General features: G+C 59.8%; 1 protein-coding gene across 3 annotated transcripts in view; it reads left to right on the top strand.

Moving 5' to 3' along the window:
- The window catches only part of CAMK2B (calcium/calmodulin dependent protein kinase II beta), a 94145-nt gene extending 70807 nt beyond the window's left edge, over positions 1–23338 (top strand). The window contains exons 7-21 of one of the 3 annotated variants that reach the window (XM_037492996.2): positions 1974–2076; positions 2164–2247; positions 2932–3026; positions 3200–3322; positions 3970–4053; positions 4964–5006; positions 6036–6110; positions 10837–10874; positions 11037–11108; positions 12685–12729; positions 14255–14303; positions 22160–22235; positions 22395–22489; positions 22796–23030; positions 23193–23338. In XM_037492996.2, coding sequence (XP_037348893.1) covers positions 1974–2076; positions 2164–2247; positions 2932–3026; positions 3200–3322; positions 3970–4053; positions 4964–5006; positions 6036–6110; positions 10837–10874; positions 11037–11108; positions 12685–12729; positions 14255–14303; positions 22160–22235; positions 22395–22489; positions 22796–23028 — 1215 coding nt within the window. In that variant the 3' untranslated portion in view covers positions 23029–23030; positions 23193–23338. Of the gene's footprint in view, positions 1–1973; positions 2077–2163; positions 2248–2931; positions 3027–3199; positions 3323–3969; positions 4054–4963; positions 5007–6035; positions 6111–10833; positions 10875–11036; positions 11109–12684; positions 12730–14254; positions 14304–22159; positions 22236–22394; positions 22490–22795; positions 23031–23192 lie in introns of all 3 variants that reach the window. The other 2 variants (XM_037492971.2, XM_037492980.1) reach the window with 2 other exon arrangements.
- The last annotated feature ends 239 nt before the right edge of the window (positions 23339–23577 follow it).

Genomic DNA, 23577 nt, shown 5'->3' with positions numbered 1-23577 from the left:
CCCTCTCTTCCTCATCCTCCTTTTCCTTCTAGGTCTCCCTCCCTCCCTTCCCCTTCACTTCCCCTCTCTCCCCTCCCCTCCCTCGCGTTCTTTCTCTTCCTTCTCCATCTCTTTTTTTCTATTTCCGTTTCTCTGAGGCTGAGTTCTGGTCTGTTTCTTCTGGGGGGGGCAGGGTGAGCCCTGGGCCTGTCATCCCTGCTGAGAGGCCCCGTGGGGGCAGTTGAGACCAGCCAGCCCAAGGGGGCTTGTGATGGATGAATGAGCCCTCGAGGGGTGCGTGTGCGCTGATCTCTGGAGACGGCTTTGTCCCACCGGGAGCTGCCCCGGGACCCTCTCCTGTGTCCTCAAATGCCCCAGTCCGTGCGTGTTCTTTGTGCCTGCCCTCCGTCCCTGAGTCTTGAATTGGCCTTACTCTGGGGGAGGTAGGCATGTGTCCCCCACCTGTTCCTGGACTTGACAAGTTAATTGTGAGGCCAAGGCATAGAAATGGAGGTGGGTGTTCCCCCTTATCCCAGAATTCTTGCTGGAAAAAAAAGGTGGAGTAGGGTGAGTTGGCCTCCACCTCCTGTCAGGTGTCGGCGTCTTAATTGAGAGGCCCCCTGAAGTCGTGCTGTGGCAGGTTTGCTCTTAGTGAAGGTGAGGAGGTGGTCAAGAATAGGGGGTAGGGGGTGATGCCATCCTAGGGGGGTTTGAGGAAACCAGGGTGCGGTAGTGGGAGGGTCATTGCTGGCAGCCCAGCTGAGGGCACCTACCTCCCCTCTGACCTTTTTAACCCAACTCTTTTGGGGGACCAGTTCCCTTAACTCCTTTCCCTAAAGGGATGCTAGTTGTTCACTCTGGGGAGAGGAACAAGGGGGAGAGGGGTGGGGCATCTGATCTGTAAATCAGGTCAAGCCCCCAGCATATTTACAACTACTTGATGTGCCCACTTCGGCACAGTCAAGATGTTTAGGGACTCCTGGGTTTGCTCTAGGCAGGCAAGGACATGTGTGCCACGTGGTCCTGGCCTGCTCTGTAGGCTCCACTCAGCCGCCAGAGAAAAGGTCTGCTCTCTGTCCCGTGGGGCTGGCAACTTCATCCTTCTAAGAATGTCAAATCCTGACACCTCAGGTTTACAAGTGCTGTTAACAAGTTTTGATGGGTGGTGTTTACATTTCTTGGTAGCCCCAAAGCAGCTGTGTGGTCTCAGTGGGCCTGCCTGTTGCGAGGCTGCCTGGCAAGGGAACTGAGGGCCTCTGGGAGCCCCCTGGCAGTCAGGGAGAAGTCTCCAAACCTGAGCTCTGAGGCTGGTGGGACAGGTTAGGATGGGAGGGCCCAGTGTATAGGTCCCTCATCGAGACAGCAGCCCCCTTGGCACTGCCCAAGCTTGAGCAAGGACGCTGCTCCCCAAGATGGGGAGGCATGCTTAGGGCCTTCCCCACCTGTGGGCACTGGACAGGTAGGAGGCTAGAGCAGGTCCCCTCCATCCTGTGTCTGGGTGGTTGCTCTGGAACCAGTGGGACTTGGGGAGACTCCCTGCTCTGCTGAGAGGTGGGGTCCCTAGTTGTTCTTCAGGAAGTGCCTTAGCCCCCATAGTAGGCAAGCCCTCTGCCAGTGGGGCCATGGCCCCATGTTGGCTTGTAGGATATGCTTGGTTTTGGTCCCACAAGCCCCTGAGCTCACTGTTCCTGCAGGTGAGGGACCTGAGCCCATACTGTGAGAGCCAGCATCCACCTGCAAAGCTTGGGCTCCTGTTCCTGCCACTGGGAGGGGGGCAGCTGTGGAGCATAGCCCCAGCGGCCCAGGACTCCAGGCTGCACTGTGACACCTTGGGGCCCTCAGGGAATGTCACCTGTGCCCCGGGGTCACCACATGACTAGGGTCAGACTTATGCTCCCCTGCCTGCAAACCACTGTTGTCTTTATTTTGTCTGCCTCTCCCCGTGATGCCCCCCTTGTAAACCAAATGCCCTGGGACCGGTCACCTTCTGGCAGCCTGAGAACCTGCTCCTAGCCAGCAAGTGCAAAGGGGCGGCAGTGAAGCTGGCGGATTTCGGCCTGGCTATTGAAGTGCAGGGGGACCAGCAGGCATGGTTTGGTAAGTGCCTGGATGGCTGGGTGAGGGGATAGGGTGGGGGTGTCAGCAGCCCCGGAGCCCCTCACATACCTCTTTCCTTCTCACCAGGGTTTGCTGGTACGCCGGGCTACCTGTCCCCAGAGGTCCTCCGCAAGGAGGCATATGGCAAGCCAGTGGACATCTGGGCGTGTGGTGAGGCCTGCATGCAGACGCAGCTGGGGAGGCACATCTGCACTGTCCGCCCTGTGCTGGGCCCCCCAGCCAGGAGGCCCGCCCCACCCAGATTAGAATTGCCATGTGTCCCTATTGCTTGGAAGCTGACTGCTCTGGTGCCCTCCCTGCTCTCAGCAGAGATCTTGCCCGAGTAGTGAGCGCATGGACAGACACATTGGGTGCTTGGGTACTGGGAGGGGTGGAGGCCCTGCAGACCACCCCGGGGCTGACTCTGTGGCCGGTTGCTGGAGCCAGCAGAACAGTGGAGGGGGCTGGGCTTGGGCCTCCCTTGTGAAGTAGGGAGGGAGAGGGGTAGAGTAAGGGGGCTGCTTATGCCTTTCTGCCAACACAAGGCTCTCCCATTAGTGACACTTGCTGACACTGGCTATGGGGGGAGATCCAGTGCTGTCTTGGAGTTTGTTGACTTTGGGCAGGGGCCCCCAACTTCACTGAGGCTAAAGAACTTGCTGGGGGTCCCATAGCTGTTATGTGCCAAAGCCAGGCCTCTTCCCCCTCCCCTCCATCCCAGCCTGGTATGTGGGAGTATTTTGGGCCCCAGGAGGTGCAGGAGCAGGCTGGAGTCCAGCCACTGGGACATGGGAAATGGGAGGGTGCAGGGTGTGGGGCAGCATCATGAGGCCTGTGCTCTTGGGTTGTCCCCAGGGGTGATCCTCTACATCCTGCTTGTGGGCTACCCACCCTTCTGGGATGAGGACCAGCACAAGCTGTATCAGCAGATCAAGGCCGGAGCCTATGATGTGAGTACCCTCCTGGCACCTCCCCGTGGATCTGGGAGAGGCCAGGAACAGGGTGACACTACCTAACCTGGACCTCGATTCCCAGAGTCATGGCAGAGGGTGAAACCCGTAGCGAACTGTGGCTTCTGTCTGGGGAGGGACTTCAGCCCCTCTTCGTGTTGCTCCCTTTCTAGTTCCCATCCCCTGAATGGGACACGGTCACTCCCGAAGCCAAAAACCTCATCAATCAGATGCTGACCATCAACCCTGCCAAGCGCATCACAGCGCACGAGGCCCTGAAGCATCCTTGGGTCTGCGTAAGTGGCCCCAGCCTCGGACCACCCCAGCTGGCAGGTTGATCCTGGGTCTTCTCCCGGCACTGCAAAGACCCCTGGGCTCCTGAGTGCTGCACGGAGGTATCTGGGGACACACTGATAGGTCTGGCAGATTTCACTTCTGGGGAGGACAGGAGTGCACAGGTGGAGGAGGCCCACCTCTGTTGTGAGTGGACAGTCTACAAGGCGGGAAAGTGACAGTGGGGGGAGGACAGGCAGGAGGGCAGACAGCTTAAGACAGGAAGAGACAGGCTAAGGGCAGGTGGTGAGGACAGGCTAGGGATAGGTGGGGGGACAGAATAGGAGCAGATGTGGGGGCAGGCAGGGTTTAGATGGGCTGGCAGGGGCATGGGCTGGTGGGGGTGTGGGAGGGAATGGTTACAGAGGGACAGACAGTCAACAGGTAGTGGCAGGGGATACAGGTGGGGGTGGGGCAAGGGAGAGTGGATAGGTGGGCAAGGGTGGGAGGGGGCATAGGTGATTGGTGGCTCTTGGCCCGAGGGCCCTGGGAACACTTCCAGTCTGCTGCCCTGAATTTTATCCTGACCCTCGACCTGCAAGCCCACCTCGGGGACAAAGCTTCTACCCTCAGGGCTCCTTGCAGTGCCTGACTCCCCCTCTCCCCACAGCAACGCTCCACTGTGGCCTCTATGATGCACAGACAAGAGACAGTGGAGTGCCTGAAGAAGTTCAATGCTCGGAGGAAGCTCAAGGTGAGATTCTGGCCCCTAGAACCAGCCCCGCAGGGTCCACATGCTCACCCTGTCCCCTCAAGGACCCCATCTGGGCTGCGGCTGGAAGGGCCCAGCAGGCCCAGTGTGGGGAGGCTGTGGGGGGCCCCCAGCCCAGGACAGGGTGCTTGTCAGCAGTGACCCAGACCAGAGGTGTCAGGTGGGCTCAGTCCCACAGTGGCAGTGACGCCAGAGGTGCCGGGACCCAGCCCCTTCTCGGCCAAACATGCCACCCTCCAAGCCCTTCAGGAGCCACCTGTGAGGTGTCCCCAAGACCGCACACCTGAGTCTCCCTTGGGTGAAAGGCGCCCTCTGGTGGTCTTTAGTGTGAGAGGTTGAGAAGTTCTTGACCCAGGGCAGATTTGGCGAGGAGAGCAGCCAAATGCTGTTGTTTGGATGAGCAGGGGGAGGTGGACCCTGGACAGGGAGCCTTGCCTGCTGGAGACTGTGTGGTGCCAGGCCCGCTCTCCTAAAGGGTTGCTCCGTGAGCACCCAGACCTGACCTGAGCGGGAGTGGATAGTCGCCCTCGCTGGTCTCCCCGAAGTACCTCTGCAGTGCAGGGCCCCTCACTGCTCTGGACTGAGAGTGCACATGAATGTGTCTGTGAGGGCACTAAGGGACCTGGAAGTGAGGCAGAGCCCGGAGGAACTTCAGTGACTGGTGGACCCATGAAGTCTTGAAGTTCTTTAGAAGCTGTGGATCCATGGTTTGGGGCTCAGGGCAAGCGGCTGTTTTAATTCTGAGAGCAGGTGGTTTGTCTCAGTGCAAGGACCCCATCTGGGCTGAGTTGTAGAGCTCTGGCCTCTCTGCCAGGTGCCCACAGGCTGAGGTCGGGGGGACTTCTCCTGGCTGGCCAGACAGGCCTTGCCTGAGCTGTGTGTCTCTCCCCAGGGCGCGATCCTCACCACCATGCTGGCCACGAGAAACTTCTCAGGTGAGAACCACCTTCTCAGGGAAGAGCAGGCCTGTGCAGGAAGGCTCACAAATAATCCACCGCCCACCCCTTTCTCATCCTTGGTCCCTCTCCACCAAGGCCAGCCTTGTCCAGCCTTCTGTCCCCGCCCCCCTCCCTCAGCTACAGAGAAGGTCTGGTCTCCCTACTTGGCCCCTACTTGGCCCCTCCTCGGACAGCAGGGTCCCCCCATCCCGGCACATGCTCCTGTCCCTGCGTGTTGGGTTTCCATGTCCTCTCCTGATGCCCCAGTGTCTGTGCCGCCTGCTGTCTGGGCCGAGGCTCTGTGTGTCTGTACAGCCATTGGTTGGCACCCGTGTGGCCTCGTTATTCTGAATCCTCTGAGCACCCGTTTTGTGTGGGGCTGGGGTGGAAAGGATCTGGGATCTCTGCTGAGCTCTGGACATGTGGTGGCCTCCTGCCCCCGGTCATAGAGGGTGGCAGGGCTGAGGGTGTGTGCTGCTCAACAGGGAGGCGGAGAAGCGAGGTTTCTGGGGATCTGTCAGCGGCCCGAGGCCACGGGTCCCGGCAGGCCCCCTGGGACAGTGCTGCCCAAGTGGGGCCAGCTGGCCTTTCACTGTCCTGTGTGAGGTGTCCTTGTCTGTCACCCGTGGCACGGGTGCGGAGCATCTGTGTTCCATCCTCTCGTTGTTCGTTTGCACCCTGGCACCCCACCCCATCCTGTTACTTTTGCTGTGATACTGTGCTGCCGGGAACGGGGGGCATACTGTCACACCAATACTAATAGGACATGTCCTGTCCACATGCCCAGCTGGGCACTGAGAAGCCCCCGCTGGGGTTTTCTAAGGAGAAAGGAGGCAAATGCTTTTCAAATGTCAATCAGTCTCCATCTTGTTTCACTCTCCTGTGAAAGGGATTCTGGAACCATCCGCCACCTAAACTTTGACTCTAATCTTCTTCTGCTTCCTTTGTCTCTTTTCTTCCCCTACCTTGCCCACCCCTCGTCTGTGTCCACCTCCCCTCCCCTCGTCTCTAACCCGGTGCTAACAGTGGGCAGACAGACCACCGCTCCGGCCACAATGTCCACCGCGGCCTCCGGCACCACCATGGGGCTGGTGGAACAAGGTAGATGCTCTTGACCAGTGTCCGCCTGTCGGCATCAGCTCCTCTCACTGTGCACAGCCGCCCTAAGGCCCTGGGAGCCCTGGCTCCCGCAGTGGACATGTCCCAGAGGGCCTGTAACTGAGGGCAGGGAGACAGCCCCCTATCCCAGGGCCTCATCCCCACCTGTTCAAGGTGGGGCAGGCTATGGGACCCCTAAGCCAAGCCGAGCCCCACATGCATTTGGCTGAACCCCCCAGTCCTCGCCCTGAGTCTGGGGGTCAGGAGACCCTTCTGCTCAGGGCCCTTTGCTTTCAGAGGCTCTCTCCCTGCTTGTCTGTCCCAACCGCTACCTATTCAGAGTGACCTTGACCACCTGCACAAAGCCTCCAGTGGTCTGAATCTTGAGTGGGGTCTACAGGGAGAAGAGCAGGGAGGCTGAGACCACCCTGCCCCATGAGAGCCCACCACCACTCCTGCCTGGGCTGCACCCATCCCAGGCTTTCAGGGAGCCGGAGGTCTGAGCACTACACATGTGTCTAACCCCAAGAGCTCCTAGAATAGGGGGCTTTGGCCAACATGAGAACAACTTTGGAGGCCTCTTCTTGGTTCTTCCTATGAGGCAGCCCTCACGTTGGCCCAAATCTGTGAAGGGAAAAATCAGTTTTGCTAACCTCCTTTGTCTGTGAGGCGACTTCCTAGCAGGCCCAGGTCAGCTCCACCCACCTAACTGTGACTTGGCCAGACCTGAGACCTCTGAGTGGCTCCCCTGCTACCGCCCAGCCAGGCTGGTATGAGTGTAGGCAGGCAAAACTGGCCACAGTGGAGGGCCAACCTGGAGCTGCGCAGCCTGTGCTTCCTGCTGTGGCCTCACACGCGGGGCCTGACCTAAGCCCTTTCTTCCCAACGAGCCCACCAAGCTCCTGCCCCATGACCCTACAGGGTACACAGCCCTGTCTGCCTGACCAGAGGACGCCAGCGTCCTTGGCTAGCTCCTCCTGGGGAGCTCAGGGCATGGCTGTCCCTGGGAGGGGGGAGGGACTCTACTCCCATGACCCCAGTGGGCATGTCTAGCAGGCCCCGGGGGGTTGTTCTGAATCAACCTCATTTTCTGGGTCTTTCTGAAGCACTTGAGGGGAAGGGTGTAGGGGGAAAAACCGAGTCTAGGGGCTCCTGGCAAAGTCCTGCTGCCCAGGGACGGTGAGTGAGGTGGGTGCCTCAGCCACTCTCTGCCCAGGACTCCAGCCTGCAATGCCCGCCTGCCTGCAAGTGGATGTGGGGCAACAGTGCATGAAAACGTGCATGTGCGGCTCCAGCCTGGGCTCTGAGGGCTGCTCTGTCCTGGGGGGAGGTCAGTGCATGTGGACAGAGCCCAGCATGGCTGTCCCCAAGTGACCAGCTAGGGGTGAAGCAAAAGCTGTGGCCTGTGAGTCAGGGACCTACTCTGCTAGGTCAGTCCACCTTAGTCAGCCACGCTGGTCCCAGCAGACACGGCTAGTGGGGGTTTCGGTTCCGCAGTCATCATATCTTTGTGGATGACAGCCTCTGGGGGTGACGTAGCCACCTCATGGCCCTTGGAGGGCCAAGGGGTGGCTTTGTAGACAAGTTGCCATTCATCTAAACACCCTAGTCAGGTCCCATTGGGCCTTCACTGAGAGGAGACCAAAAACTGTTGGGTCAAGCTGTGGGTGGCGCCAGTCACCTGGCCCTAAAGGCCCCTGGGGGTGTGGTGGGGCAAGGGTCTCTTCTTGTCTCCTGGGGGTCTGGGACACCTTGGCTCCTGTTCCATAATAAATACATTTGACTTGAGAGAACACATGGGAACTGCCCTCTGCTTTTCCCCACTACTGTAGATGAGATTTCACAGATTCTGGAGTTGATCTGGGACAGATGTAAATTTACGGGAAACGTGGTGGCCAGGAGTGGCACTCGGGATGGGCAAAGCCTGGGCATCCATGCTGCACCAGACGTGTGCAGGGGCTAGTTGAAGGAGGCTTCTAAGATGGAGATTTGGAGAATTGATTGAAAGGACAGTTGTCTGCTTGGGGCATCCCAGAGCCTAGGCCGCGGTGGTAACCGTCAGTCCCCAGAGGGGAATTTGTTAAGGCGCATCTGTCACCAACTGGAGTAGCTCAATCTGAAATTCAGGTTTTGATAGAGTCAGGGGCTGACAGGGGACCCTCTTAAGACTTAGGATGGGCCCGGGACTCTGTTGGCCTCTGGCCGGGTCCTGCCCTTGGCACTGCAAGAGCCGACTTGTCTGTCTGTCCACTGGTTCTAACTCGGAGCCAGCTTCTGGCCAAGGCTGCATGGTCTTGGAGGGTGACTCTCCTCAAGCCTGTCTTAAATTAGGACGGGGGTTGACTGACTTACCTGCATGATTATGAGTACCTTCAAGACAGGCCGGATGCCTCATTCCTCCAGGGCCTGGGAGGAGCTCCTGCTCAAGCTGCGTTCTACAGCCAGCTGGCTGGTCAACATGGTCAGGGTCCCTACTCAATGACCTCAGCACCCCACATCAGGGGATCTGGGGACCTCTCTGCGCCGCCAGAAGTGGGGAAGGGAGCAGAGGGGCTAAGCCAGCAGGGAAATGGGACCATGCTGGTCAGGAGCCAAGCTGCTGACCAGCAGACCCAAGCCCCCATGTGTGCAGGCCTAGCCTGTCCCTCTGTGGGGAGTCATGGGGGGGCAGACTGTGCCTGCCACCAGGAGAAATTCCCAGAGTTTCTGCTTGGGAAGTGGGACGTGGCCCTGAGAAGGTGGTGTTTCAAGCCCTGGGATGTCAAGGGGCAAGCTGCTGCAGGTGTCAGGGTGTGATCCTGAGTCTAGCCTCAGGTGGTGGGGGGAGGGAGGGGCTCAGCCATTGGGAGGATGAAATGCAGAAGTACCTGGGGGCCAGGAGTGGTGATTTGCGGCCCCCTTCACATGCTGGAATCCCAAGATGCTTCTCGTGGAGCGAGGCTCACTGGACGAGCAGGACGGGCCAGGAGGCAGGCGTGGTGTAACTCTGCTCCCTGGATCCTGGGAGGGAAACTTGAGAGAACTGTGTGGGAGGGAGGCCGGGGAGAGAAGCCACACCCAGGACCGTGCTTGCATTGGCAGCGGGCTCTCTGGCCAAGTGCAGCACCCACTGTGGGCATCCTGAGCCCAGCAGGGTGGTTGGTATGGGCACCTGCCCGGGCATGAAGGAGGTCAGCAGACCTGCTCGCTGCACCTTAGGCCTCCACCTCGCGATCTTGGAAATGAAATGGGAACCCTCACCGGTGGTTCTCAAACTGAAGCTGCGTCAAGATCCCCCAGAGGGCTTGTTGGATGGATGCTGAGTCCACCCCGAAGTGTCTGCCTCAGGAGGTCTGGGGTGGGCCCAGGGATGCTGGCGCTGCTGGGGACCCCACTTTTAGACTTACCATACTTCTCTGGGTCTCAGTGTGCCCATCTGTCTGATGTACCCACCCCAGTTACCAGATCCTTCTGGCAGAAATTGTTCCCTGCCCAGGCCTGCTGGGAGTTGGCCTGGTTCTTCCAAGCAGGCAGTGCCCACTTCTGGGCCTGACCAGCTCATGCTTTTGGAGCTGGTGGGGGTGTGTGTGTGGGGGGGGTGCCACCTTTCTCTCCCGGCTGTGAGCCCCCTCCAGCATCTGTCCCTGGCTGCTTCTCTAACCTGCTGCACTGCAGCCATCCCGGGCACTGCTTGGCTCTGTGAGTGGGCAGGTGGGACTGTGAGTCTTGGGCCCTCTGCCTACCTGAAACGACACAAATCTTGTTTTCTTTTTTTCTCCTTCCTCACTCCCTTTCCTCCCTTACTCACCTTTCCTTTTCTGTAAGGTAAGCGGAATCTTCTTTTTTTGTAGTTCTGTGATTAAAATGAGCTGAGGGGCAGAAGGCCCTGTAGGGGTGTGGCGGGTCAGGGCTGGCCGGGAAGGCAGGCATGCTGGCTCTGAGTTGGAGGGCGACACTGGAGCCCTATCCCGTTGTGTGGGGTGGGGGTGGGAGGCTGGGGGGTAGGGAAGGTGGTGTTTGGTGTGAGACAGGCTGTCTGGGCTTGTGTGTCTAGGGGGGAGGGAGCCCACAATGGAGATGTCCCTTTAACCCTTGGTCCTTGACCGAGTGTGTTATCCTGCTCACCCCACTCAGAACCCAGGATCCTTGAGAGGTGGGCTGAGAGGCCATGCTGGCTGCCCCTCCAGTGCTCTGAGCCAGGAGAGGCATAGGCTGGGGTCTGACAGGGGGTCCTGCCTGCTGGGGGTGGGGGTGGGGGGCAAGGAGGCAGCAGGTTTCTAGAGTTGGGACAGGCCCCTCCGTGTATGGGTGGCCAGCTGAGGCCCATCCACCTTCTGCTGGAGAACATGGAGAATTATATGGGGGTGCCCACCACTCCAAGCTGGTGCCCCTTCCTGTTTCCCAGATGGAGGGGGTGGCAGGGTAGAGGGGTCTGTGCCCTGCCTTCCTCTTAACAGAGCCTGCATGCTGGCCAGAAGCCAAGGGTCGCAGGTGGGAGGAGAAGTCTGGAGTCTGATCCTGGATTGTCATGGAGGATAGCCAGGGGAAGGGAATACGGGGCTTTGGACTGCCCTGCTCAGAACTGGACTCAGATCTGCTTTGAGCACCCCTGTCCCTGGACCTTGGGGCCCAGTGGTCTTGGGGAAAGAGTCCTAGCTCCTTGCAGGCCACTGGGGCCACGCTGAGGAGGGTGGGCTGCAGTGGGCCTGGGCCCTCACTCACTGACGCCTGTTTCCTCCCAACACAGCAGCCAAGAGTTTACTCAACAAGAAAGCAGACGGAGTCAAGGTGAGGCTCGGCTCGGCCCTGGGGGCCTGGGGGCCCAGAGCCTGCAGCTTTGCCCTCACCCCTGAGGCTCCTGCTGGGCCCCCTCCCCTCCATACCACACAGGCCAGAGGAAGGACTGTGCCCCCCTTCCTCCCCTGATGGCTCCTCTTCCTTTCTCCACAGCCCCAGACGAATAGCACCAAAAACAGTGCAGCTGCCACCAGCCCCAAGGGGACGCTTCCTCCTGCCGCCCTGGTACTGAGCCCCTCAGCCCCCTGCTCCACGGCCCTCCCGCAGCCCAGCTCTGTGGTGGCCTCCCATCAGGAGGCCTGGGGTAAAGGTGGGGTCTGGTCCCCGCCTGTCTCTGATGAAGATACTTGGCCCCTAGCCCCACAGCCCCTCGGGTATGGGATGAGGACTGCCCCACCCCCATTCAGGCAGGAGCAGGGTTGTGCCAGGGAGTCCCTCTTGGGGGGAAGGGGACAGGCCCAGCTTCCCGTCTGTGTGACTTGTAGTCAATAGTGAGAGGCCTTCAGGGGGCCAAGACTCAGGACCCAGGGTGCCCACACTCAGCTCCTCCATCTGCAACAGGAGTACACAGACCCCAGGCCTAGCCAATTCTGCAGGAGGAGTGGGCTGGGGGGAGTTAAGATGGACAGCGGACACTCCAAGCCCTGCGCTCCCTCCTGGATGTTGCAGGGGTGTGCCCTCTGGGAGGTGGACGCTTTGCCACTTCCCTCTCACCAAGCTTGGTCACGCCTCTGGAGGCTTTGGCTTCCCCCAGGAAGAATGGGGAGGCCTGATATTAGCACTGGAGCCCATTCAGAGATCTGCAGGGAGGCGGAGATCCTTGGTGGTTTCCCTGATGATGGCCAAACTGTAACCTTTGGGTCTAGGCCAGCAGCAGCCAAGGCAGTTTCCCATCAGAACCCCATCCCACAGGCCCCGAGATGAATGGGGGGTTGTGGGTGGGGTGGGAGCATGGGTGGGTGGAAGATACCTCAATGGGAGGGGCCCAGACACCCCCTGCTGGGGAGGGGTGGTGTGGACACGAGGTTAGAGGGACCTGCCAGCTCTGGCCCTTGTCTGGGCGGGGATGGAGGGTTCTGTCCAAGGGAACCTTATGGCTGGTGATGGTGAGTTGTGACCTACCTTGGGGGTTGGCCTTCTTGCCAGGGGTGCTGTGTGCCTATGGAGGGCCTGGTTCTATCCCCAGAGGATAGGGTTTGCTGGTCCACAGTGTCTGAGTTTGCTGGAAGCACATTTGGTGACGCCATGGGTTCCAGGCCTGATTGCCAGGAGTCACAGGAAGGCTATTTGCCAAATGGCATTCCAGTAGTGGGGGCAGCCTCGGCCCAGGAGGGGAGAGCTGGGTGGGCATGGCAGGAGGGTGGCCTGGGGCCTCCGAGCGGCCTCGTAGCCAGCCCCGTCTCCGACCCTGTCCATCTCATGTGCCACCCCACCCCATGGCATCTTCAAACCTGTGCCCTACCATGCTAGGGCGGAAGGTCTGGGCAGCAAAGGTTGGGAGACAGTGCCCATAAGCGGTGCCCACACACATGCAGCTTCTCACTACCACCTCAGCCCACCTGCTCCATTCCCTTCCAGCTGGCAGCACCCACACCAACCAGCCTGGGCAAATGCGCTTGTTCATTCAAGCTGGTCCAGCCCAGGTCCCTCTCCCAGCCTGCTCCACCTCCTGTGGTCATCTCCTCCCTCCATCGCGCTCTGCTGCCTCTCTCCTCTCTCCCAGGCTCCTCCTGTTGGGCCTTTCTCTCCTCTCATCTCACTTTCCCTCTCTTTCCCTCCTCTGTGCTTCCTTCTTCTGTAGGAGCCTCAAACCACTGTCATCCATAACCCAGTGGATGGGATCAAGGTACGGTGGCGCTCCTCACCCTTGGGAGGTTCTGCCCCGGCAGGAGCAGCCCCAGGCCCTGCGACGGTCTGGGACACTGACCCCAGGAGAAGCATTTGTGCCAAGTGTGGAGGGGGCTGGTGTGTGGTGACCCCCTCCAAGGCCCGGGCACTGTCCTGGGAGGCAGTTGTACCGAGTCGATCTTACCCCTGGGAATGGGGTCCATTTCTCAGGATCCCTCCCGGCTGCCCGCTGCCCTCTCTGCACTGGCTTGCACAGCTAGGAGTGTGGGGGCCATTTCAGAGGTCCCAGGGGAGGGGCTGACGTGGGCTGCCCAGTGTGCCCCCATGTGGTGTGGGGAGGGGAGCAGCACAGACCTCTGTGACCTTGTCCATTGCTCGCTGCGCCCGGCCCCCAGCTTCCTGCTGAGTGATCTCTCCCCTGCCCTTCTCTCTGCTCTGGCATCCCATCCCATTGGCATCTTCACCCTCGGGCCAGGGAAGGGGCTGGCTCTCCGGGGTGGTGGGAGGGATGAGCCAGCGGCCGAGCTGAGTTTCTAGGACCAGTGCCACCCCGCCTGCACCCAGGCCTGCAGACAGACCCCTGCCTGGGCCTGGTCCCCTCACTGTGGGCCAGGACCAGGAGATCACAGGACACTGCCTCTTGGTTGGCTTAGACCCAGGGAGCTAGGAAGGGCCTGGGCAACCTCCTGGGGGACAGGTGTTCCTTGGACCCTCTGTCTGGAGTGAGAGTCTTGTTTCTCTTCAAGGAGTCACTAAACAACTGAGGCCTGTGATGTGTCCCCTGATCCTACCATTTAAAGACTCCCCACTTTTGGTTGAAGGCCCAGAGCAGTGTGTCCAGTAAGGGGCCCAGAAAGGGTACCTCAGGGATCCCGAGAAAAATGTTCCTTCTGAGGAGTAAGCAGACCTCCTGAGAACTCAGTGACAGGGGTACTGTCCTTGGCTTCTTATCTGAAGGGCAGCAAGTGACTGACAGGGAGGGAGATAGATGCTGGGGGCTTCCTCCCCCTGCCCCAAGGCCACCTGTGAGGTGAGACTGGGGTTGGCTGGACAGACCGGGTCTGGGGGGAGGCAGGGGGCAGGAAGGGAAGAGGTATGGGTGACATCTTGCTCTGCCTAGGGCCAGACTGAAGTTCCTGGGGCCCTTCCGGAAGCTTCTCACCCTGTCTGCCAAAATGCACAGGCTGGGGCTGCCTTGACACTTCACCAGGAGACTTGGAGTCTCGAAAGGCCTGTTTTCCTCTGTGAAAGAGTCGTCTGAAAACAAGGAGTCTTTCCACTGGGCGTGTCTTATGGGAGAAGCCCGGGCCCTGGACTGTTGGGGACATAGAGGCAGAACCCTTGAGGGGTTGACCGGCCCTGGGGGACAGTGTGAAGAAGCTTCAGCATTGTCTGTGGGGTGCTGGGGGCTGGGGATGGCGGTTTCTGAGGGTGTCTCCCCTGAGGGAGCCCCCTGGTCTCCAGGCCTGCGTGGGCTGGCACAGAGACCACATTCTGACCTCTGCCTCCCCCTGTCTCTCCAGGAGTCTTCTGACAGCACCCACACCACCATAGAGGATGAAGACACAAAAGGTACCCACAGGGGCCGCTGTGGTGGGCCATCAGTGGACTGGGTCCCAGGTCCAGGAGCTGGGACAGGAGAGGCTGGAGTTGGCTGCTTGGGTATCTGCTGGAACCGACCCTGCTCAGAGACACAGCGGTCACAGTCCCACTGAGCCTAGGAGCTGGGCCTGCTCAGTGTGTGTGCAGAGAGCCCTTGAAATGGGCAGTGTCCAAGCAGAGCCCGGTTAGCTGGGGATCCTGACAGCAAGCAGGCAAGGAAGTGAGGCGCTCCTGTGGGGGGCTGCTTCTCCTCACCTGTGCCCCCACTGGCTATGGGGGCCAGGTGCCCAGTTCCCAGCAGGGAACAAGTTCGTGGTTGAATCTGCTGTTTCATTGCCTCAAGTTGTTTAAATATGTGGCCCTGCCTGGTTGGCAGTTGATAGGTGGACAGGGAGCAAGGGGGTGCCTCCCAGGTTCTGGCTCATTGTGGGACAGTGGGGTTTGCAGAGAATCATGTTGGGTCCTCGTTCTGGCCTCAGGGCTCCTCTCCCTATACTGAGCAGGGCCAGTGGTGTTGCCTGGGTTCCAGAAAAGCCCTGGAGGGTCCTGCAGGACATGCTTGCCTTGGCTCAACCCCTGTTCCACCCTAGGCTTTCCAGGCCTGGGATCTGGCGACTCACTACCCTGCCCAGGCCGCCTGCCCCACTTGGGACCTTCTCACCCTCCACCATAACATTGGTGTAAATAAGCCTTGAGCACTCTCGGGGTTGCCCGAGTGCCCCGCAGCCAGCCTCTCTGCACTTTGGGGGTTAAAACTTCATACTTTGTTCCTTCCCACCCTGTGCAGGCAGCAACTCTGTCCTGAATGTTCCCCAAACCCCCAAATGGAGTTGAGCACTGGGCTTTGGTTCCTGGATGTGGAGAGAGTAGACATTCCTGTCGTTTCCCCAGACTCCAGCAGGCCCCAAGCCATGGGCATGGAGGCTGTCCAGACCTTGTGGTTTGGCGCTCATCCTGGCTGTTTGGGGAACTGAAATGGCCCCAGCCTGCAGGAGGCGGGGTAGAGGACTGGCCTGGTCTGCCTCTTCAGACTCTGACCCCTTGTCTGACCGGGAAAGGGTGGGAAAATGCCCGAGCAGTCCTTGAAGATAGGGCAGGCCCTCCAGTGCTGAGGGGCAGGGCCTTGGCCTGTCTCAGCTATGTTGTCCATCTGATGCAGACGTGGCCTAGCCAGGTGCCACATGCCCCAGTAGCCCTGGACAGTCTTGTGTCTGCTCCACATGCCTGCTGTGAGATAGCATAGCTCTGGGCATGCACAGGGGTGACGCCAGCCCCAGGGGCCCCTGGACACCACTGTGTGGACTACAGGTGACTTTGAGCTGTGTCATGGATCTGGGATTGTCCTTCTCCTGCCCCCTTCTCTCCCGCCTGCCCCAGCCCCCAGGGTCACTGACATCCTGAGCTCCGTGAGGAGGGACTCCGGAGCCCTGGGAGACGAGGGCCCCCACCCTGCCTGTCTCTGGTTCCCATTAGCCCCCTGCCCACCCAACGTAAGTAATGAGGCCACTGCTGCTTCCTGGTCTCTGAGGGGATTCCAGAGCCAAGGGCTGGCCAAGCTTGGGCTCCAGACAATCCTCGCACAGTCCCCCTCCCACAGAGGTCCCGGTGGCCTCTTCCCTGAGGCCTCCTGTGGCCTGTGGGGGCCTCCCTGAGCCGACCTTCCTGCTCAGGCAGCAGATTCAAGCATCACGTTGCCTCAGGGCAGGGGAGAGCTGCTGTGCTTCCTCTCCCCTGCTCCTTCCCTGTTGCCTCCTCGTTTGTCTCCCTTTCACCTCTGTCTGTTCACCCAGCCCCCAGGATCTCTGACATCCTGAGTTCTGTGAGGAGGGGCTCGGGGACCCCAGAAGCCGAGGGCCCCCTGCCCACCTCATGTAAGTAGTGCCCCTCAGGGCTGCTGCCTCGGCTGCCAAGGGCTCCTGCGAATGGCCGGCACTGAGTGACTCCCTGTGCCCTGCCGTGCATGGCCTCAGCTGCACCCCAGGCTGGGATGCCCCAGGCCTGGCTCACCATCGGGGCCTGACTGGGTTCTGGGGGCACATGCCCGAGCTCTGCAGAGCAGCTTCTGGATTCTCCCTTAGGGCCCAGCTCCCCCATAACTCATTCTCACCTCCTACCTGCACTGCTCTCCAGTCCCAGACCTCCCTCAGAGTCCCCCAGGCTCTTCTGAGGCCACCTGCCCTCCCTGCCTCCCTCAGACTACCTGCTGAGACCTTTCCAGACTCACAGCGGGCACCTGGAGTCCCACTCCCTGAGCACCTCTCTCAGTCAGCGAGTGCTGAGTAAGGTGCCAGAGCCCAGCCAGCACCCTTCTTTTTATTCTTTCACTCACGCTTTCTCCCACCTCTTGAGTGCTCACCATGGACCTGTCACGTGCGGGCTGCATCCTCTATCTCTGGTGGCCTCTGCCCACAGCAGCTTCCCACCCCTCAGCACACACCTGGATGGGTGCGTGCGTCTGCCTGAACACTCCTGGAACCTGTTCCTCATTCCCCCGGTCCCACTCTGTCCCCACCCCCTTCTGTTCTTCCGTCTCCCCACATCCTCCTCCCAATCCTGCTCCCCAGCCAGCTTGGCTCATCGGCGCATAGGTCTTCTCTCCTGTGTACCTTTCCTCCCCCTCGTGTTCACCTCTGTCTGTTCGCCCCAGCCCCCAGGATCTCTGACATCCTGAGCATGGTGAGGAGGGGCTCAGGGACCCCAGAAGCTGAGGGCCCCATGCCCTGCCTGTCTCCGACTCTCCCCGGCCCCTTGCCCACCCCGAGTAAGTAGCACCTTGAATGGGGCTGCTGGCTGTTCCTGGGGGCTCACAGGGGTGCCGAGACCCCCGACAGCTGTGGTGTGCTGCCCCCCTCTCTGAGAAGGGCCCAGTTTATGGGGGAGAACTGAGAGGGGGGATGCAGAGAATTCCACATGAAGAATTTCAGAAAAGAGTTTGTGGTTAAAGCTTGTGAGTGTGAATACTCTTTGTAGGAAGAGAACCTGAAAACCAGTTTGGGGTGAAGCTGAGCCTCACACTCTTGTGGTCTAGGGTTTTTCCTACAGCAAAAAATGTGGCACATGGAAGCTCAAAGACTCAGCACTCGTGATGGTGGGCACTCGCTGGGTGCTGCCTGGGGTCGTGACTGGGGTCATGCCCTGGAAGGGTGGTTCTCTTGGACCGTGATGCTCTGGGAGGCAGAGAAAGGAATGTCTGGTTCTGAGAAGTCTGCGATTGGTGTTGGGGGCCACTGCCTCCAATGGGGCCAGGCACTGGGGTTGTGGCCTGGGCCTGGGCTGGCTGGGGCCAACTCCCCAGACTGGGAGGAGCCACCTGCTCTAGCTGTCTGCCAACTGCCTGCCAGTATCGCTTACAGGGGTGGATGACATCCCAGGGCTGCAGCCTCCACCCCCACCTCTGGGGAGATGCTCTCAGAGAAGCGACTGCTGGGCTGGGGCATGGCGGGGGAGTGGCTAGGTGAGTGCTCAGATGGGGAAGACATTGATCCCCCCAAAAGTCAGACCTGGTGGGACTGAGGGGGGAGTCAAGGTCACTGGGGAGAGGGAGAGGCTGGGAGACTGAAGCCTTCACGCTCTGAAGGCACACTGAATCTACCCCCAGTGGCCAGGAGGGCATAGAGCAGCCTCTGGGGAAGCAAAGAACCTAGCAAAAGACTTGGGTGCTTTTGGCCCAAGGGGCAAGGGCAAATGGTGGGGCAACTGTCCCCTGGCCCTTCAGGCTTGGCTGAGGGGACTTGGAGATGAGTCATGGAGGTGAGAGACCATCACTTGCTGGTGGTGGAGGTGGGGGGTAACCTTATGGTGGGCTGTGGTGGGTGTGCAGCAAGCCTGTGAGGGGAGTCAGAGCCCCCACCACCCGCCCCATTTATGTAGCATCTCATCCCAGCTGATGCCTCCAAGTCTCCATTTCCTAGATCTCCTAACACCAAGTTTTACAGATGAGGACCCTGAGGCTTGGTGACATGGAGGGGTGCATCCACCTGCAGTGGGACCCCCACCCTGGGTTGCGTATGGCCCTCAGAGTCTGCACAGCCGGGGCGGAGGGTTCTGAGGACAGAACCTGCTATAGGTGCTGAGGGCGCAGGCTGACCCAGCAGGCACAGCGCAGACCTTCTCCTCAAGGGTCTATGTGGCTAGGGCATGAGAGCAGGACTGAACGGAGGCACCACGGGGGTCTGCGGCTGGTAGGTGTGGTCAGGACATGTGGACGAGGCAGGCAGGGGAGCAGGCGAGATCGTCCACGGCAGCCATGCGCAGGGTGCAGAGTGCTGTGTGCTCGGGCGGCTCTGAGCTCGCACTGGAACATTTGGAGACTGAGGGCAGAGGGACGGCCCCCACCAGTCTCCCTCAGGGAGCAGGGTCCTGGTTCCTGGATGCGTTCCCCCCACCCCGTCTTCAGCACCCAACTTCTTAGTGTTGGGGCTCTGAGGTGAAGGAATGGGGTGGGGTCAGCCCAGAGAAGGGACCTCTGAATGTGCAGGGTTGATACTGGCTCTCGGTGGGTCTGAGAGGGTGAGTGCTAGCACCAGGTGCCCCTCCCCTTCCATCACCAGGGCCAGGGGCCACCTCTCCCAGCACCGAGACCCATCTCCCATTTCCTGGGAATGCTCCTGCCAGCTGTCTTGGTGTATTCCAGGGTCGGTGCCCATGGGCCCATGCCCTAGGCTGTGTTCTCCATATTTGGGGATTACACACAATCCAGGCTGATCCTGTGTAACTGCCTGCTTGTTGGGACTCTTGAGGCCCTCACAGCTGCCAACACACAGGGCTTGAGGCTAGTCTAGGCTCATCCAGGTCCCCCTGAACCCTTGGCCAGCAACTGGGCTTCTTGCCTGTTAACTCGTCCCAAGACAGCTGGAGGGAGGGTGGGGCCTCTGCTTCACTCTGGGACCCCTCTAAAGCCAGAACTTTATTCACCCAGCTCTGTCCCTGCAGTTATTTCGGGAGGGAGGCACTAACAAACTTCACCACCCCGGGCATTCCTTGTGCGGCGTGCCACTTGGGGAGGTACAATTGCACTGCACACCCCTCTGCAGGCAGGTGGCATGTGGCCCACACCCCACTGACCAAGCTCTGCAGCTTCCGCTTCCCCGTCTGTAGAATGGGGACTGAAGCTAGTGCCAGACTTCAGGCTCTGCGATGTGTGCTGCGATGGAGGATCTTTCCTGCCTCCCTTTACTTTTCCTTTACACTGACTCCCATGTCAAATGGTAGTGCCTTTATAAGTCTTCAGTGGTATTTCATTACGTGAACGCTTGGTTTCGCTTACCGTAGTGTGTGAGGTGACTGCCTGTAAAATCAAAGTATGCTGAAAACAGCAACTCGCGTGTTCCCCCCACATCTCTGGCCCCCAATGCCAGGCCCCACCTGCCCGTTCCCTGCCACAGCAACCCTCCCCTGCCCAGGTTCCCGTCCAGAGAGGCCTCCCCTGGACCTCTCCACCTTCCTCCTCCTGCTTCCCTGCTGCTGCCAGCTGCGGGTGCACTTGGGGTGGGGGCTACTTGCACTGCCCATTAAGATGGGAAAATAATAAGTGTTGGGGTGTGGGCGATGTAGGCACTTCCCCTTGGCAAGATTAGCAGGATGGCCTGGAGCTGACAGAGGTGGTAGCAGGGGGCACTGGGCTTGTTGCAGGAGGAGGAAGGTGGAGAGGTCCAGGGGAGGCTTCTCTGGATGGGAACCTGGGCAGGGGAGTGTTGCTGTGGCAGGGAAAGGGCAGGTGGGGCCTGGCATTGGGGGCCAGAGATGGAGGGGAACAGCTGAGTTGCAGTTGGGAGGAAGGTACGTGAGGCCCCAGAGAGGAGAGGGCCAAGGAGAACTGGGAAGACACCCAGGCATAGGGTGAGAGGTGGGTGGGTTGCCCAGAAGCCTCTCAGAGGGGGAGCTTTGCTACTGGGGTGGTTTGTTGTGGGTGGTGGGCCCTGCCCGAGGGGCGGGGGGAGTGGAGAATGGCATAGCAGGTGTTTGCGCGGAGCTCTGGGGGAGGTGTGTGTAGAGCCGAAGTGGAGGTGACCACAAGGCACTGGCACTCACAGCCTACACTTCTGGGGGCCGGCTTCCAGGGCCACCTAGGCAGGTGGGACCTGGATTTCTGCAGACCACCCCAAGCCTCAACTGTGACGGGGTGCAGACAACAAAGCTCAGAGAGAAAAGGAAATAGAACTGTAGCGGAGGTACATTGGCTCCAGAGAAAGGGCCACTTCAAGGTAGGGAAGGCTACATGTGCTTACAAGCCAGCATGAATAGTGTGCGCACGCGCGCACACACACACACTCACCTGTGCGCATGTGCCCACACTCCCATGTGACACAAGCACAGGCTTGCACATGTGTACCCAGCCACTCAGGTGTCACTGAGCGCCTCCTGAAGTCCTGCCGGGAGCCCCGGCAGCACATTTCGGGCTCCACTGGTGCCTGGGCGTTCCTGGGTTCACACAGCGCCCAGCGCCCACCTCTCAGGGAATGTGAACACCTCGGCAGCTGAAAGTGCTGGTGGGAGGTCAAGCAGGCAGCCCCGCGGCGGGGCTGTGAGCACATGCTTCAGAATGCTGAGTGCACCCCCTTTACAGCTGGCAGTCCATGCTCTGGGGATTTAGTTCACGGTGTGGCCGTTCCTGGCAGCACCGGCAGGTGAAGATTGGAGGCCCCCAAATGTCTCATTGAGTGAGGACGCCCACCCATGGGGCAGCAGGGCAGAGAGCTGGCAGGAACACTCGCAGCTAGTCTAGCCACTGGGGGGACCCTACATGGCTCGGCTTGTGCTTAGCCACAAGCAGGTGTTAAGAACTCCCATGACAGTTGTGTGAGTTTGTGCACATTCAAGTGTGAATATCCCTGCAAGGAAGCGGTTAAGAACCTAACTCAGGACAGAGCTTCCCTCAAGAGTGAGTGAAGATCAAGTTTGAAGGGAACACAGCCATCTTCCACTATATCCGTAAGGTTTTCTTTAGAACAAGTCTAAGGAAAATCATTCAGATTTGAATCAGCAGGGTGTGAGTTCTATTATTCTGATTCTTCTGGATGTTTAAAGTATTTTGCATGAAAAGAAACTGTAAAGAGACATGGGGATCTGGATCTCTAGTTAAGTACCCTGGGCCTTAGCCTGCCTAGGAACAGAGGCCATGTGGGCAGCTCCAGGAAGGCGGCTCCGCCCAGAAGGTGGGGATGGTACAGTAAGGATGGTTGGTGCTGGAGGGTGACACTTGGACCCAGGATGCAAACGGTGGTGATCTGGAGGAGGGGACACCAGCTGGCATTCTTGGGCCTCCTGGCAGAGGAGGGGTGAAACACACTTGGACTGCACTTGCCCTTGCTGCACCCCTGCAGTGCTACCCCCCAGGGCAAGAAACCTTGCCCTGCAGCCCAGCCCCACCCCTCCTTGGTGGACCCTTCCTGAGTTCTGGATGCAGGAGGACTAAGTGAGCAGATCCCAGATGGGCATGGAGCCAGGAAGCCTGGGGCTGTGGCCTGGAGGGACTTGGGGGAAGGTGGGCAGCAGGTACTTTGGCCTGCAGGTGGCAGGTGATGGCAGATTTTGTTTCCCCTTCCTGCATTTTCCAGACATTTTGTAACGTGGTGAAGCATTTCTATCATTTTAAGATGTTTTATTTAAGGCAACTAAGAGAAAAGCTTGTTGGACTTGGAAATGTGGGGGTGGTTGGAGGAACCACTCTGAGCTGTGTGGGGGCTGGGGCTGCACTGTCTTTCCTGGAGAGGAGCGGTGGGTGGGCCCGGCTGCTGCAGACCTCTCTCCACTCACTTCACCTCACTCCCGTCCCGTGGGCCGCCACGGCTGTCCGTGGGTCACTGGGTGGCTGTGTCTCCCTGCAGCGAGGAAGCAGGAGATCATCAAGATCACGGAGCAGCTCATTGAGGCTGTCAACAACGGTGACTTTGAGGCTTATGCGTGAGTCGAGCACCTGGGCCACTCGCTTGGGGGGCTGTGCGGGTTGCCCCTAATCTTGCTGTGGCTCTCCCCTGGGATGTGGGGGATGGAAGGGATGGACCCAGCAGGTGAGGGGTGGGTTCAGAGAAATGCGCCCCCTTCAATGGGTCTGGCCCCCAGGAAAATCTGCGACCCAGGCCTGACCTCGTTTGAACCTGAAGCTCTGGGCAACCTGGTCGAAGGGATGGACTTCCACAGATTCTACTTTGAGAACTGTGAGTGCGGGAGCTGGGCGTGGACAAGGCAGCGCCTGGGAGCCCCACCACCCCTCAGTCAGGGGCCAGGGAGGTCCTGTCCCCTTTGTGCCCAGGCTGGGCCAGCCCCAGCTGCCACCTCCTGTGGCAGAGCCCCCTGGGGTCACGCCGGCCCTGCAGCCTCCTGAGGGGTTTTGGGCTCCCAGAAGAGTCAAGCCCTTCCGAGGGGGAGCGGGAGGGGGCAGAAGGCTTTCAGGCAGTGGCTGGAGGAGGGATCAGGCAGGCGGGGGCGACCGTGGTGGTCAGCCCCCACCCGCCCGCTGGCAGTGCTCGCCAAGAACAGCAAACCCATCCACACGACCATCCTGAACCCGCACGTGCACGTCATCGGCGAGGATGCTGCGTGCATCGCCTACATCCGCCTCACGCAGTACATCGACGGGCAAGGCCGGCCCCGCACCAGCCAGTCTGAGGAGACCCGCGTGTGGCACCGCCGTGAGGGCAAGTGGCAGAACGTGCACTTCCACTGCTCGGGTGCGCCCGTGGCCCCGCTGCAGTGAAGGTGAGCGCCCCGGGTGGAGGTCTGGGTGGGGCCGCAGCACGCGTGAGCTAGCCCTCTGCTAGGTGGGCCTGAGGCCCCACCTTGCAGACAACACCCCCCGGGGTCGGTGGGAGAGGGGCTGCTTAGAAGCTGACTGCCTGCCCCCCACCCACCTCTTTTCAGAGCTGCGCTGGTTTCACGGGACAGACTCAATGTTTGGAGCCCAGCTGCCCTCAGGGGGCACGGCCTGCCTGTCGCATGTTTGTGTCTGCCTCGTTCCTCCCCTGGTGCCTGTGTCTGCAGAAAACCAAGACCAGATGTGATTTCTTTTTAAAAACAAGATGACAGTTACAACCACAAAAAAAAAAAAAAAAAAAAATGATGTGGATGAAATGGAAAAAACTAAAGGAAAAGCTGTAAAAATCACTGGCATTTGTGGGGCTTCAAACCGACCGGCTGCTCCCCACCCAAGCTCCATGTGTGTTCGTCCGCTCCTGGCCTCCGGGGACCAGCTGGGGCAGTGAACTTGTCCAGGGATCTGTTGCCGTTGAATGGCGCCCACCCCCAA

This window comes from Talpa occidentalis, unplaced genomic scaffold (assembly GCF_014898055.3).
Source record: "Talpa occidentalis isolate TD23 unplaced genomic scaffold, MPIMG_talOcc4v2.1 talOcc4.10, whole genome shotgun sequence".
Taxonomy (NCBI): Eukaryota; Metazoa; Chordata; class Mammalia; order Eulipotyphla; family Talpidae; genus Talpa; species Talpa occidentalis.
Note: the sequence above shows the minus strand (reverse complement) of the source record. Positions and strands in the feature narration are given on the sequence as shown.